Genomic DNA, 17,431 nt, shown 5'->3' with positions numbered 1-17,431 from the left:
TCCTTCCCTCATCCAGTATGTTTGAATGAGAAGAAGGTATATCTAGTAGAGCGTTGCCAGGAATACAATCTTTAGAGGAGAGGGAGCAGGTTTTCATAGTTGCAAGGAAATATGGAAGGAACCCGAGAGAAGGAAGTCCAAGGTGAAGGACATTTTGTTAACAGAATAGACCTTCCCAGAAGGCAGAGTGAAAGGGGAGGGTAGAATGGGATAGGGATATGAGAAGGATGAGGCTAACAAATGAGTATGAGGAAGCAATTAGTGGGTAACTATGGAAGGGTCTGACTTTGAACTATACTTTGCTGCTCTGCAGACTGTTTAACCTTTTTCTTTTTCTTGGAACATAGGAGTATGTTGAGTATTCAGCCCTAATATCAGGCCTGGGTCTTTCCATTACCATTTTGATCAGGGTGCACAGTGCTATGTGGTTAATTCCGATGTGGATTGGGAGCAAGATGTTGGGTGCCAGCTAAAATGGGGCACTGGGCATTGTACTAATCAAAAGAGTAAAGAGTGGTAGACAACATTTTCCAAGGTTTTAATGATTTTAAACAAAATTCCAGCAATGCCTATCTTTTTTGGTACTTTATTTCTAATCATGGAATTTTTCCTTCCCTCTTCCTTCCTATTGCCATTGTTTGGAGTGTTGATAATGAACTGAATAGTTCAAATCCAAGAAAATTGAAGTAACAATGTAGGGAATCTTGCCATTGTTACTGAGAGAAAAGATGTCCCTAAGTGCATATTTTTGGAGGGAATGGAAATAGAGGTGGATGAAGTGTAAACCCAACCTAACTTCTCAGCCTTTTTTTTTTTTAAACTTTGTTGTAAATGAATTAACCTATCGACCATATACATTTTTACCTCATGATTTTTCTGTTATTCCCCTCTCACTACACTGTTCTCCTCTTCTCTTCTCTGCTTATTTAAATTCTACCCTTCCATGGCAGCCTAGCTAGCCTAAGTCTCACAGGTTCCCTGAAATTTCACCTGATAATCCAAGCTACATGGGACCCTTTCCCTGTCTGAACTTGAACCACTTGTTTGGCATTTAAAATTTCCTATCAACTAACGTTGTCTTTTTATGTATGGCTCTTTTTTTCCTAATTAACTTGTTAGCGCCTTGAATTAAATTGTTTTAAGTCTTTTTCTACTGCTTGTCTGCAGTACAGTGTCTTACACAGAGAGGAAGTACATAGTAGATTGTGCCAGTTGGTTGAAAATCTAAATCAGTGGTTCCCAAACTTTTTTGGTCTACTGCCCCCTTTCCTGAAAAAAATATTACTTAGCGCCCCCTGTCACATGCTATCACCGCCCCCTTACAGTTATTCAGCACCCCCAAATGCACCTGTGGCCATCACTGCTCCCCTGGATTGCTGCAGCACCCACCAGGGTGCGGGGGCGCCCACTTTGGGAATCACTGATATAAATCTAAAGAGAAGTAAGTGTACCTGCTGAAGATGTTGGATGAATGTATTATATTATTTCTCTTAGATTTTCAAATTTTTAAATGGAAATAGAATAATTAACACATTTTAAAATGAGAAACCTTCCAGATTTAGTTTAGATTTGTAGAATCTTATTTATTAAGCACTTACAGTGTGCCAAGTACTGGCAGTACAGTCATATAAGCAAGTAAAATAGTTCTTACCCTAAAAGAGTTTGCATGCAAATGGGGAAATACAGCATGTAAGAACTGAAAGGAAGGGAGAGGACCTATGGGCTGGAAACAAGGTAGTGGACATTTATTATGTCATACTTCTAAGAATCACAAAACATTTAGATATGGAAGAAACTTCAGCAGCAACTGTTCCAAACTCCTATCTTAATTATGTATATCACACAGTAGGTTGTCATATTTCTTCCATGAGTCTATTTGATTTAACAAAGCTCTATTACATATCTACTTTGTGCTAGACATTGGAATACAGCATGGAAAATGACGTGTTACTTTTAAGTGTTTTACAGTTTAATAAGAGCATAAAGTTACGCATAAATGACTGTAATATAAGACTAGAACAGTCAGTAAACAATGTTACCTACTCTATGCAGTAGTAGGATAAAGCAATCACTTTCAGCTGAGAGAATCCAGGAAGACCTCATAGAGAAGAAAGGCAGAAGCCTTGAAGGAAGAAAGCTTCAATAAATATATCATAGGATCATAAAGTATAGATCTGGAAGGGACCTTAAAGTCCTATGTGGAAAGAGTACATTCCAAGAATGGCAACCTGTGCAAATGTACAGAGGTGAGATTTTCAAATACAAAAGAAGGGAAGAGTTAATAATCCAGAGTGGTTGGAATACAGAACATGGAGGGCAAGAGCATGAAATAAAATCAGAAAAGATAGGAGCCAAATTGTGGAAAGCTCTGTATTCTGTAAGGCAGTGTGTAGCTACTGAAGGTTTTTAAAGATGACAGTGCCATGATCAGACTTGTTTATCATATTATTTGAGTTTGGTTTGTAAATTGAAAATGGAAATGGAATAATTAGTATGTCTTAAAAATCAGAAACTTTCAAAGTTCACTTCAAAATTTTAGAATTGGGAGAATGTTTTCGTTAAGCTTGTATATTCTGTACCCATGTAGGACGTCAGTAGGTAATTTTAATGTTGCTTTCACATTTGTCTAAGGGTCAAACTTGGATGATGTGAATAAGGATGGAAGTTGAATTAAGCATAATTGAATATTTTGATATTTTGCCTTTTGCCATTTTTCTTAATGTGTTGACAACTCAGTATCAGTCTGTGACAAATAGAAAAATCATTTAAAATAGAATAGCGACATAATGTGGACACATTAATTTTGTTCTGAAATATAGTAAACAAAAATACATTTTGTTAACTTTTTAAAAATCCCTTACCTTCTATCTTAGTTCTAAGACATAACAGTGACAAGCCCTAAGCAATCAGGTTTAAGTGACTTGTCCAGGGTCACACAGCTAGAAAGTGACTTGAGGCCAGATTTGAATCCAGGCCCTCCTGACTCCAGGCCTGGCACTTTCTCCCCTGATTTTATTAACTTTTGAAAGGGATAAAACCACAAGCTTGATATTTTGAATATTCTCCCTTCATGAAATTCGGGGTACCCTCCTCCCCTCTCACCACCCACAAATACTCTTTGTTCTCTTTCTTCTATATTACTGTCCCTTCTTTCTGGACTTTACCATGAAAGTTATTCATTCCATCAGCTGGTTGACTCTTCAAATGTATAACATGGCAAAAATGTGCACCACACAAAATATTTGTCAAAAATTATTTGAAAACTTTATCAGAGGTTTAAAAATTCTTACATTTTTTTGTTTTGCTTTTGATTAGATGAAATCACAGCCAGTTTTCGCCGTTTTGGCCCTTTGATTGTGGACTGGCCTCATAAAGCAGAAAGCAAATCCTACTTTCCTCCTAAAGGTATTTTTCAAGTTTTGAAATACTGTATATACTATAGATTTGTTGGTTTCTAAAAGAATAGTTTAACTATCATCATTATTATAAAACTTCACTCTTTAGAATTCACATTTTTATACTACTTAAAGAATTACAAAAGTTTTTTTTCTCACAATAACCATAAGAGGTATGTATAGTTCAGATATTATTAGCCCCATTTTAAAAGATGAGACATCAGAGATTCGGAGAGATTGTGATTTGTCCAAGGTTACAGAGATAACTAAATGGTGGTAGAGCAGGGATCAGAACCTAGATCTTTTAGATTTAAATTTATTATTATTGCTATCATATCATGCTTACTGCCTCCTAATTATTAGATTAGACTTGGGATTTTAACAAACATCTCCTAAAATGTTTCCTCATATATTTTGAAACTTACTTTTTATTTTAAAGGTATTTAATTTTGGGAGATGACAGTGGAAGGAAGAAATTCATTAGGAAGTTTAACAGATTTTTCAATTGAAAAACTTGTTTTTGATGTTATTTTAAGTTTCTTTTTTTAGTTTTCCTCTCAGTTCCCATATTTAAGCCTTATCCTTTGATCAGTGTGGGTTGGTGATAGTATTTTTATAGTGCATTAAATTTTACAAAGAACTTTCTTCACAACAGCTCTGTAAGGAATATAGTACAAGTATTATCCCCATTGTATGTGAGGAAAACAAAGGCAGAAAGATTAAGTGACAGCCTTATTTGCACTGATAATATAGATATAATTTATTGACAAGATGTATTATAAATCTGAATCCTGAGAAAAAGCTGCCAGTCATCTTTTTTTCTTCTCTTAGGATATGCATTTTTGCTATTCCAAGATGAAAGCTCTGTTCAGGCTTTGATTGATGCCTGTATTGAAGAAGATGGGAAACTCTACCTTTGTGTATCCAGTCCCACTATCAAGGATAAGCCAGTAAGTCAGATTTCACTGAAACTATAGAATCTGGCTCCAAATAGATATAAGCTTTCTTGTTGTATATGTGCAGCATATGAAGATTTTTAACCAATCTGATATAACCTATATGATTGACATATTTTCAGATAGAATTCAAAGCAAAAATTATAGGTACATTTTAAAATATATTTCATTGATATATTTTGTTTTTACGTTGTCTAGATTTTGACTTGTATTCCTCCCAGATAGCAAATTTAGTGGGGAAAATGAAGAAAGAAGAAAGGGAAGAAGAAAAAAAAATCCATAAAACTAGTTAAACCTCCCCCCCCCCCTGCCAAATATAATATTATATGTACATGGACTTTCAACTTCTGCAAAATAGCGGGGCAAAGTGTCTTGTTTCATCTTTGAGGCAAAACTTTAAAAAAAAATTCATAGCATTCATTGTCTAGTCATTTTATGGCTATTGTTCTTAACATTTAAATTGTTGTAGTCATTGTGTGATTGTTTTCCCGGCTCTGTTTCCTAAGAAGAGTTTTTTTGGCATACAACTTCTGTGACTTCAGAATGAAGTCTTATGGGTGACTCAGGGAACATTTCCTTTCTGCCTGTGAGCAATTTCCCTTCATTTCTCTCTTCCCTCCCCAATATCTGGAGCTGTCCTCATATCAACTGGGTTGGGCTTGATTTGGTTGTCTCAGTGAGTGATATAGGAGGGACAAGAATTCAGGGCTTGCTCTAAATCCATTGTCCGTATATCTCCTGGATTGATTTGGAACCTTTGAAGTTTGCCTTGGTGACTTGCAATTTTGGGGGGCTAGGCCTTCCACATCAATTTTGATGCTATTCAAGCTTGTTCTGAGCCTAATAAATTGGGAGTTCTCTATCAAATTGCTGAGGTATACATGCTGGAGATTTTTTCTTAAACCAACTGTTGTATGATCTAGAGATCATTCTGTCTACTTTTGATATGTGTGTGTGTACATATATATATATATATATGTACACACACACACATATATCATTTGACCATGTCATGTTTGTTCAATGGAAAACCTTAGGAGATATTTGCATGTAGTCTAAAATTCCCTATGATATCACTTCTTGAGTATCCTTTCTATTGTAAAGAAAAATTACTCTAAACACCAAAAAGTGGATAATGAAAATATTTATATTTGACTTTGAAATATACTATGAACTTTATAGCACCAGTTTTACATTGTCACTACTTTTTCTTGGATAAATATTAATTTGCAGTTTCTGGTTCTTCAGTGGTTTACCATAGAGGGTGTCACCTATACTTGATTTTAAAATATTGTATGGTTAAGAAGGTTGTAATTTCTCTTCCTCTAACTCACAGTAATCACAGAATATTACAAATGATGAAGTAATAAGGAATAAACAAGGTGTTAACACCTGAACACCTGCTGTTACTTTTATAAGATGCAAACACTTCTCTGATTAAGTCAAAGTTGGGAACAATTTGATTGGCTGAGCAAACAAATTAGCTATAATCTCATTGGGGGAGGAGGGAGTGAGAAAGGGGGAAAGAAAGGAAAGAGAAATTCCCTTTCTTCCACTTTTTGTAAGGAATCTTCTCCACAGGTAGCTCTCTGTTTGCAATTCTGAACTCCCCAGAGCTCAAATATTTAAAGCCTTGTAAAGACATATCCAGTTTTCGATCTAACAAAGAAGTGTGGTTCCCTTTGTTTGATTCCATCAGAGAAAGAACTTCACAGTTCATAAAGGGCTTACTAAGTGTGGCTACAATTTTACAGTTAGTTTAACACCTTGTTACCATATTAAAGCCTCATTATCTATGATTAAATTCTGTGGCTGCCTCTACTGAGTTGGGGGGATAATCACATAACCCCCAGGTTACATATCTCTGGACAGTTATTTCAGGAATGATAAATGAATGAATCATCCATTTAGAACTAGATAGGACCTCAGAGACCATCTAGTCCACTTCCTTCATTCTACTGGAGGTTAAATGACTTGCTGGGAGGTCACATAGGTAGTAATAACATGAGGCAGCATTTTTATGAGCGTTAGTGTTTACAAAGCACTTTATATTTATTATTTCTTTTGGTCCTTGCATCATCCCGGTGAAAGGGGGTAAGTGTTTATTATCCTTATTTTACAAAGTAATTGAAGTTAAGGGAGCTTAAGGACTTTATCTTAGTCATTCAACTAACAAATATCCAAGGCAGGTCTTTTTCACTCCAAATCTAGTATGCTCTCCACTAACTCAATATGCATCATCTCTGGAATTCTTGAACATAGTTTCTTCAAAGGAGTCTGAATATTGGTTCACATGTATTTCAAATAAGTAATCCTTTAAAAAAAACTTCAGGTTTGCAAATTAGGGAGAAAATAAATACTTTAAATATAAAATATTTATAATTTCAAAAATATAATTGTTATGAAAAAATGTTATGAATGATGAATTCTTGTTTTGCCAACCTCCAGGTACAGATACGGCCTTGGAATCTCAGTGATAGTGATTTTGTGATGGATGGTTCTCAACCTCTTGATCCACGAAAAACCATCTTTGTTGGTGGTGTTCCTCGACCATTACGAGCTGGTATGCTTAGAAGAATAACATGTTTTAGAAGAGTATTTGTAATATAAAGTAACTGCTTAAAATTAAAAACCTTAGGAATTAAACAGATTATATTTTATGTTAAATGTAAGTATTCAATTTCACTTGTCAAAACAATATCAATTTTTGAATTCTGAATGACAGGACTCAGAGCAGTGTTCTAGGCTTATGGAATACTAATCATAGAATGAGCCAAACCTGTCTTCATGAAACTTAGAACTAAATAGAGAGGCATATATGAAACAGGATTCTAATTACAAGTTTATAAAATATAATTGAAGAAAAAGTATGTTGTCTTTAATTTGTATTGCAAATTTAGCAAATAGTGCTATATCAGAGGCTAATAAATATGGCCATAAAATCTCCAATTTTATAAGAATACTTGACAAGATTCTAACCAATGAATGTCTTTTTGATTTCTGCCATTGACGGGTTGTTTTAAGACTCTGTGTTCCTTAAGGTACTTTATACTATAGTATCATTTAAACAAATAATTTAAAAATAATTCATTTAATGCTAATAGCACCTGATTCATTTAATGCTAGTAGCACCTGATACTGATACTAATGAAGAGACTCTAGCATGCAAATAAACATGTAAAATGTTTTCTAAAATATGCCCTGTCCCAAAGTAGTCTTTATGAGACATACATGTTTTCTTATATGTCTTTAATGCTTCTTGCTGATTTAGTGGAGCTTGCGATGATAATGGATCGACTTTATGGAGGTGTGTGCTATGCTGGAATTGATACTGATCCTGAGCTGAAGTATCCAAAAGGAGCTGGGCGAGTTGCATTTTCAAATCAACAGAGTTACATAGCTGCTATCAGTGCCCGCTTTGTTCAGCTGCAGCATGGGGAGATTGATAAACGGGTAAGAGCTAAAGCTTACTCTACATTGTATGTCCTAGAAATTCATTCTCTTTAAATTCATCACTGCAGGGATTTGATTCTGATAAATTGGAAGGTGATATTTGTGGCATGCACACACATATACACCCACATTCCATAATGTATAATATTGCATAGAATATCCTATATAGTTTCCAAAATTTATTATCCTCCACCTTTCTTGATCAACATTAATTAATTAATTAACATTAACTGAAGAGACTTTTAAAAAGGTATTTTCCTTTCTACCGATACCCTAACAACTTTTATCTCCAAAATTCAATAGCAAACTGTGTTTGTATCTTTCAAGATTTATGACAATGAAGCACAGTCTGATTGGGTACATATAATTGTTATTATTGTTTATTAGATAAACATAAGAACACAAGATTCATTAGAGAGGGCAATTAGGTTTCCTCCATTGAATAAATCCTCTTTTCCAATCCTCAAGACAAGGTAGTAGCTTCATTGTAACAATGCTTTCATCTTCCCAATTCAGAAGTCTTTGGAAACCCACACATTATTCCATTTTTCTTTTTTGTCATAATTAATCTATTTTCTAAATAAAGAAGAAATAGAAATTGAATGTCACAGTTCTGTCACTTCAATCTTTTTCCCCCTTTCCTATTCTCTTCATATCTGTTGTCATTAGTATTCAAGGAGTTAGGCAGTGCCCTACTGTATCTTCCCTTCCCAACTCTGTGTTCCTTCCTTATCTTTTACCTCTCTGGCAGGTTGAGTTAGTGAAGTAATAGTGAGTGTATTTAAGAAGTTTTGGTGATGGGTTCAGCCTATAAACTGGTTTGGGCCTAGTTTCAGGCATCTACATCTTACTTTTAGACTCAAAGCCAGAGCATTCCTTGTTAGTCTGAACTGAAAATTATTGTACTTAGATGTCAATCCATGGTGAAAATTGATGCATGTATCACATGCATCACATTTTGCTGCCTTCTTATTTCTTCATTGGTGGTGGTTTGGATGTAATTAAGGTGAGCCTTACCTTATAACAAATCAGCTGCAGAACTTAGGCTAAAATTCGTAAGTTTGTGCTTCCTGGTCTACTCACCAAATGAAGTTTTATACACAGACTGCTGTTGTATTTTATTAACTTGAGAATTTTCTAAGTCACAATGAAAATCACGATTCTTTGATTCAAATGTCTATTTTTGTAAATCTATCTCAAATAGCTTTATTTGACATTTTTCTGATTTAATAACTAGCTTTGTTTTATGATCCTTGATGATTATGTCATGCCTTGCAGATATTTAATAATTCCCAAGAGAAATGTGGTCATGATAGATATAGAAGTCTTAAAAGCTTTTTAGAGGATGGTCATTCTCTATTTTGGGAGAAAGAACTCTTGACCTTTTGTATGTAGCCACCCTGAGATAAATTCAGTTGGACATTTGATAAAACTGACATGTATAAGAAACTATTGCATTATGCTGCCTCTGAAAAATACACATTTTTTTTTTCTTGATTGCAGGTGGAAGTTAAGCCATATGTCTTGGATGATCAGCTGTGCGATGAATGTCAGGGGGCCCGTTGTGGGGGGAAATTTGCTCCATTTTTCTGTGCTAATGTTACCTGTCTACAGTATTACTGTGAATATTGCTGGGCTGCTATCCATTCTCGCGCTGGCAGGGAATTCCACAAACCCCTGGTAAAGGAAGGGGGAGACCGTCCTAGACATATTTCATTCCGCTGGAACTAAATGATTACTGCAGTCCTTATTTGCAGGCCTCAAAATAAGTGCACTCTTCTGTTGATCTAGACCCCTTCCCCCACCCCCTTCAAAATAGCATGTCCTTTTGTAGTAGGCTGTAACTTAACAATAGTATAATGAAAAGAATGACCTATAATATAGGTATTTTGTAGATTCTTGTGTCATTGAAAACTGTATTGAACTCCTTTTCGTATCGATATCATGTTGCACAGAAGTTTTGTTCTCTTGTTTTTGCCAATCCAGGAGGATCCGAACCTCGTGCAACATTTTCTTAGAGGAGAGAGAGAAATATTAAAAAGAGAAATGAAACAATAGAGTATTTTGGTTTTTTAATTAAATTATTGTTAATAATATAACATATAAGAATACTTTTATTAAAATAACCATGCAACAATAACACTATCAGTCTGTTCTGACACTCTTTCCCCAGGGAAGTGCTTTTGGCCTTTTCCTTTTATGCTTTTTTTCCCCCTCTTAATTTTTAAAAAAATCTTAACAGCAATGGAAGAAGGTAACGATTACCTTTTAACAGGAAAGAGCATGGTAAAGCGATACAAATGCATGAGCAAGGTTGAAGCAGCATTATGATTAATGTTTTAAGGGTTTCGAGGCTGAATATAATTTTGTTGTGCCTCTGAGTTACTACCACATCAAAAAAAAATAGTAAAGTAGGTAGAGCTAGATAGATTTCCATCTAAACACTTTAAAAGGCTTCGAATGTAAAAAAAAAAAAAAAATTGGGTCAAGTTACTACTGAGGGGGGAGTGCACTTATTTATTTTTAAGCTAAATTATCTGGTTACAGCCCCAGGAATCCTACCAAAGCTAGAATCAAGGACAACTAGTGGGAAGACTAGCATTTCCTCTCCCGACGAACAAATGTATAGATTTTATTTTTGATGTTATATATAACTCTATATCCTAATTTACTAACATGCATCAGGTGCCAGCCTTTGATCTCCATTTTGACATGAAGAAAAAAACAAAAAATAAAAACCTAGAGATACCTCAAGGATATCAGTCTGATTTTGCGCTACAGTGATTGCACTGAATAGCAGAAATTCAGAAGAAAAAAAAACAAATTAAAACCACCATAGAAATTGGCTGCTAATTGGCTTTCTCTTAGATGTAAAGTCACTTTGAATATCCTGTAATGTAGTTGTGACATAGAAGACAAATATGAAAAAGCTAAGTAGTTGCAAAGTGTTTTGCACTGTTTGAGCTCAACAATAGCTGTGTAAATCTGTGCAAAGGTACATATGTCTATCTTTACTCTTCCTATAGAATAAATAACAGTAAAATTTCCGAACTTAGCATGAGACATAGTCACAATGTTTGAAGTGCCAACTTCATTGAGTAATGCATGCTTTATTATAAATAAATTCTAGCTTGGAAAGGCATTATAACATGTTGAACAGTATGCTTCAAGAGGTATGCTTAAAATAGTCTCTTGAAGCTCTGGTAGTGAGATTAACTTTTATTTGAATTGACATTCTCTTCCTAATGCCCTGTTCATCATTAAAAGGATCGTTCAGCAGTGTGTGATACCTAGAAAAAAAATTGGACGGCAATCTTGCTAGCTGTGCTACCTAAAAGTACCATCTTAGACATTTTAAAACCAAAGACTTGCTTCAGCACTGCTGTGGAAACACCTGGTCTGTGACCCCCCCCCCCAACCCTCCCCAATCCCCCTAATTATCTTTCTGAGAAGCAGTCGTTTCTTTTCTTTTTTTTTTCAATACAGGCTTTAATGAACTATACCTGTTAATTTCCAAAGGTCAAAATGGAGACATTTGCTGTCTTAAGTAGTCGAGTATAGAAAGGGAGCTGCTTTTAGTGAAATCCCTGAAAATATGGACAGCTGTAATGCAAATGGAGGGTGCTCTTATTGTAGATTGTCAGGGACTTTTCCTTTTCTCCTGAACTACATAATTATAGGTTGGTCATTTACCTTTTTTGTTCTTTCTTTTCCTTAATGCTTGTAGGTGGCTTGGGGTGTGCTACTGTGCTGTTCCTACTCAGTAAACAGGTGTGATGAGTTAACATTACAAGAGATAACACTGTTTGAGAACTAGCTTTGAATAATAATTTTCCCTTTGTACATGACCTGCTGAATTTCGGTACAGTGTTTTTGTAGCTAACTTATTTTGTCATGCACATAATGTATATTTGTTATGCACTACTTTTGTATATCTTGTTTTTCCAACAGTGAGCATTTTTAGGCACACTTTTCACTGACGGGATATCTCTTTATGCAATACCTCAATTTTTCATATTGCAAAGAGTAGCTTTTTGTACTTTTATTACTGAGAGATCTTCATATACTTCATTTTTTAATATAAATAATTTTAATAAATTTTATTTTCTTATATTCTGCTTTTTATACATTTCAGTGCTCTGCATACATTTGGAATTATGGATGTTGTGCACTGGCAATGCTATTTTAGAATCTGCAGAGAAGAGAAAGCATGTTGCTTAAACATCCTAGCCCAGCACCAGCTATTTGGTGTACATATAATTTAAGAAATAGTATATGTAAAGTTATGAATTAAAGGAAAAAAAAGCATGAAAGTGACAGATAACACTGTAGTTCCTCGAAAATTAAATGCATAAGTGTAGGGTAGAAATTTAAAGTAACATCAAAATTGTCTACAGCTTCTTACTAAGTTTTTTAAATTATACACGATGCAGACGTTTTTGGTGAATGTTTAGCCATTTTTAATATTAACAAATTGATGTTCGGTGTTTGATTCAGAGATGTCTGCTCTTTTAAATTATATTTAAGAAAAACAGAGCCTGCCATGTGGTAGGTATGTAATGTTAGTATGCATGACTAATGTAAGAAATTGTTATTCTACTAATATCCACTTGTGGTGATTGTGTGACAAGCGTGTTTGCAGATTATTTGGTTACACTTCAATTTACAGGGCATAAACAATTATATCTATTACTCTGGACTTTAGCGGTGACGTGTCCTTTGGATTACATGAGATTGTAGTTGGGAGTTACCATGTAACTCAAAACATAATTAACATGTAATTAGTTTACAGATCTTAGGGTATCACTTCAATTTCCCAAGCATGTAGTTCTAGCGCACTAGCATGGCACCAGCCATGTATTTACAATGTAGTTACAGAGTAATTACATGGTTATTTTTGCAATGTAAAATAAAGTGTTTCTGATTATTTTCTATGTAAAGGAACCCTCTCCCTGTCCCTCTGACCCCATGCTTTGGTATAATATATACTTCTCCATACACAGACCTCTGCAGAATGCAAAATAAAACTTGCAGTGAATGAATTTAGCATTTTATAAGAGTGCTGTTGGAAAGACTTGATAATTCACCCCTTTTGTTTTGAAGAGTTGAACCTTCTGTTAAAAGGTGATTTAAAACTTGAATGTGATGAATTGTGGCAAGTTAACTTCAAGTTGTTATGTGCAATACTTATTTCAGACTTTTGAAAGATCTTTGCAGTGTACTTCTTTGTTTTTAATTGCAGACATTTAAAAATGTCATTTTCTACTGTTATAGTAATCCTCTTTCTTGCTGGTGTTTCTAAAGAAAAGAATCAGAAATCAATCTTTCTACTAATGTAAATTTGAGATTATTTTTAAAAAATGGAATAAAAGAGGTTTTGGTCATTTGCTTTATTTTATTATCTTATTTTCAAGCTACTGTGATTGATAGCATTGTAAGAATTGGGACAATATTGTATTCAACTGTTTTATTTTTTATATTTTTAAAATTTAAAGTATAATTAGTTTTTATAATTTTCATCAGATTTTTGTTATATTTTTTGGAAGTGAAACTTTTAGCAAGTGGGTGTCTAGTTTTTACTAATCCCTGATGTTTTTTTTCCAATGTATTGCTCATATTATCAGAAGGAAAAGTTATTTAAGTATGTCAGTTAATTGTACTACTTGGCTGAATTTCCATATAGTTTTTACTGTGTATGGGGAGGTTGTAGTATTTATTATAGCATTTTAAATAAGGGTAATTCATTTTTTATTAAAGTCATTTTCACGTTAAGTTCATATTTTTGTATGTTCTACTCTAAGTTATATAACACAATTCCTTTTTTTAAAGAGTTCATTTGTTGAAGTGCTAGTGGAAAATTAATGTTATTAAATAGTTTGCAAATGACTATTTATACCAGTATGCATATAATTTTTAAATATTTGTAATGTGAGATGTTGAATGAATAAAACTTTTAACTCAACTATCTTTTTAGACCCTTGTTTATTTTGCACACATGAATACTAGAATTGAAACTGGCTTTAAGAGAAGGCTATAGAAAGCTTCCATGTGGACTTGTCAGCAACTGTTACAAAGGAGCCTTATTACAAATGGCTATTAGACACACGGTACGTGAGTGTTATAACCAGGGGATGTCATATCAATTTGGTATTCAAAAAAATGGAGTTATTTTATTGATGACTGGAACACAATGATTTTGGATTGATAGCCTCCCTCTGTCCTTCCCATTTAGAGCATTGTCAGTCATTTTCACTTTGGAAGCCATTGGTGTTTAAGTCAGGCCTAAGTATAGCAGCCCAGACTGCTTATGTTAACAAAACTCTAAGGCATATTGCTAGATTTAAAGTGAACATTACTGGCATGAGCTGAGTGTCTGGGAAGTTGTTTTGGGATATAGTCACTGAAGAACCTCTACTCTTTGCTCTGATTTTCATAGAAATTATGCCTTCATATTCCCATGTCCCTGCCTAAAACCAAAGATGCCACACTCAGATCTTGGCCTCTTCAGCAAACAAAGTTGTTACCTTTTGATTCTAGGCCTAGTAATACATCCTAATGTAATAAACTTGATCTTGGTAATGTGACCTCAGCTTCCTCATCTATAAACCAAGAGGCTTGAACCCAATGAAGTCCTTTTAAGCTCGAAATCTTATGTATAAGGATAGTTTCTTTTATAAGGCTCTTATAATGCTCTAAATGTAAATGGGAAGGACAGAGGGAGGCTAGCAATCCAAAATCATTTAATTCAAGAGTTTCTGATCAAGCGTACTGTCTCAGAATACATCACTTAATAAAATTTCTAAGAACAATTTGATCTCAAAAACTGAAATTGAAAAATTCTTCATCATCTTAGTACATGAGCATAGCATTGCCAAGACAATAAAGCGATGCTTGTAGGGTGGGCAGACAGGTTTTCTTTCATACTCCTTGGATCTGAACCACTTCTCCCAAATAGTCATTCCTTCACAATGAAGGAAGGTTGCCACCAGTATAGGAGTAAGCATGAGGATGGTTTAGATCTATCTGAACAATTCCATGACATGAAAGGCTAAAAAACAAGCTCTATCTTTTTCTCCTTTTTCCCTAATGTAGTAGGTGTAGCTTCCAGATAGGAGTAGATAGCAGGACCAAATCTCTGCTGTGCTTGGGCAGAAAGAAGTGGAAAACCAATGAATACTTGGGTTTGTTGTCATCTCATAGGCAGGTGTGGTAGATTTGGAGTCAGGTGATATGGGTTCAAATCCTGGTTTTTCTACTTACTAGGTGACCTTGGACAAGCCACTAAATCTCTCTAAGGCCTTAGCTTGTCACCTGTAAAATGAAAGGATCATACTAGATGGATGGACTCTGAGATCACATCTGGCTCTAAACCAATGACCCTAAATTGTGTTTGGCATTCTGAGATAGCTTCAACTTGTTCAGTGATTTTTAAGCCATTCTAGAAAAATACGAGGTAGCCATCTCTTCCTGATTTGACATGCCCAATATATAAGAACTGTTCACTTCAATTTAGAAAGAACTGTGAATTTAAAAATCACTGAATTTGGAAATTGTCCTCTTTTGTAATCTCAGGAATATGATATAGGAAATGTCAATTTCCTTGAGAGCACTGTCCCGGGCCCCTAAATTCTAGAATATGAGTACAGGAAAGAATTTTGCTAAGTTGTAAGACAAATTTTGCTATTTATTGGCAGGCTTGCCCCTTAAATATAGCAGAAATACAAATACCCATTATAAATCTTCATTTTGTTCAATTCAATCACGGTTAATATTCTGTGCAAGATATTAAGGTAGATGCTGGTATGGCCAGGGCCTACTCACAGGAAGCTTACTCTTTAGCGGGGAGAGTGATACAAGGGTGAGTGACATAAATATGAAGGAGAATGAGTTCCAGGCAAAATGCAATGAGGAAAGGGCACTTTGACTTTCTGGGTGTCAGGAAAGATTGTTCTTAGGAACAGATAAAACTTGTTTAATCTTTTTTTTTTTCTTTAGTCAAGATGGTGCTAGGATTACAAAGAAGGGCTAAAGACAGTCCCTGCTCACCTTCTAATAGGAGACACAACATACAAACTATCATATACAAACAAGCTATATGAAAAATAAATTGGAGATAAACAAAGGAAGGCCCTAGGGATCAGGAAAGACTTTTTATAGGAAGTAGGTCTTTAAGGAAGCCAGAGAAGCCAAGGGGGCAGAAATGAAGAGCAAGAGAATTCTTGGCTTGGGAAATAGCCTGTGAAAATGCTTAGAGTGGAAAAATGGAGTGTCTTTGAGGAACAGCAAGGAGGTCAGTGTTACTAGATCAAGGAATACGTGGTATTCTACATCTAAGAAGATGGGAAAGGTGGTTGATGAGTGGTAGCAAGTTATGAAGGGCTTTGAACATCAAGATTTTCTCTTTGATCTTAGAGGAGATAGGTGTGTAGTAGGGGAGGAAAGTAACATGGCCAGACCTGTACCTCAGGAAGATCACATTGACAGCTGAGTGGAGGAATGAAGAAGTCTGGAAAAGCTACTGTGGTGAGTGGGAGAGTGAGTCGATGAAAGAACTACAAAAGGATTGCCTTGCAGCAGTGGGAGCCCAATTGAACTTATATAATATAAATTCCTAGTGAAGCAAGACAACCCAGTTTGTTGTTCAGTAGTATGTAAGCAAGAATATAGGTATAGGTTGGTGAATGTGATCCAGGGCTGAGATTTGGCAAAGTAAGATCAGTAATAAGGGATTCAAGAGAAAAGGAAATGGTAGAGTTGAATTGGTTCATTAAGAGATCAAGCTAGGGAAGGGAGGAGTGTGTAGCCAGTGCAGAGGTGATAGCCTGGATAGAGCTATTCAGAAGTCATGGGACTGGTGGTCACAGGATAAAGAATGGGGTCTGGAGTTCCAAAGTAGAGGGAGAGGTGAAATGAGCACATATAAGGAAATTTCAGCATTCAAAAACACAGAAGTGGAGCATTTGTGAGTGATGTCAATATCAAGAGTATGGATGAGCAATTTGAACTGGGAGACTAGGATGTTTGAGGGAGTCCCCTATAACGAGGGAAGGACAGAAAGACTGAGTCAGGCCCTAAACTCATTGAGGAAAGAAGAGCAGTGTCATGGAGTTCTAGAAACAAGAGTTATTGGAGTTTTGATTGAGTGGTAGATAGAGATTAAGTGAACCTCCAAGAAGGAGAGGATACTGAGTGATGGAAGGAGAGAGAGAGCCTGGAAATGGCAACATGGAGTAAGGAATATTCTAGTTCTCCAACATGTACCATCTATTTGGGAGTGAGTGAAAAGGGGACCCATGCAGGAAAGACTGGCCTAAGCAGCTGTGTGTATCATCAGGAGGGAGCCAGGTCTCTGTGAGAGCCAGAAAAGGAGTGGGGAAAAGAAAAGATTTAAGATAAAATTAAGTTTCCAGAGCATGAATTCTAGAGAACAGATTTAAAGGGGTGGATTTGAGGTTGGATCAAAGGGGGTAAGGAAGTGGGCAATGTGGCATAGAGAATGGGATTTATAAAGACAACTGAGGAGTGCCCAAACACTGACAGAGGAAGGGTATAACTGGGAATTTGTTAATCATGGCAAAATGAATTCAGGGTTTGTTTTATTTTAACATCACTAGGGGGTTCAGCCTT

At 35.4% G+C, this 17,431-nt stretch overlaps 1 protein-coding gene across 2 annotated transcripts in view; it reads left to right on the top strand.

The window, feature by feature from the left end:
* The window catches only part of CPEB4 (cytoplasmic polyadenylation element binding protein 4), a 77,797-nt gene extending 64,026 nt beyond the window's left edge, over positions 1 to 13,771 (top strand). For both annotated transcript variants that reach the window (XM_044664446.1, XM_044664445.1), the window contains 5 exons: positions 3,316 to 3,405; positions 4,227 to 4,345; positions 6,800 to 6,914; positions 7,623 to 7,804; positions 9,308 to 13,771. In XM_044664446.1, coding sequence (XP_044520381.1) covers positions 3,316 to 3,405; positions 4,227 to 4,345; positions 6,800 to 6,914; positions 7,623 to 7,804; positions 9,308 to 9,535 — 734 coding nt within the window. In that variant the 3' untranslated portion in view covers positions 9,536 to 13,771. The remainder of the gene's footprint in view (positions 1 to 3,315; positions 3,406 to 4,226; positions 4,346 to 6,799; positions 6,915 to 7,622; positions 7,805 to 9,307) is intronic.
* Positions 13,772 to 17,431: the final 3,660 nt, after the last annotated feature.

The sequence above is a fragment of the Gracilinanus agilis genome, chromosome 2, assembly GCF_016433145.1.
Source record: "Gracilinanus agilis isolate LMUSP501 chromosome 2, AgileGrace, whole genome shotgun sequence".
In the NCBI taxonomy this organism is placed as follows: Eukaryota; Metazoa; Chordata; class Mammalia; order Didelphimorphia; family Didelphidae; genus Gracilinanus; species Gracilinanus agilis.
Note: the sequence above shows the minus strand (reverse complement) of the source record. Positions and strands in the feature narration are given on the sequence as shown.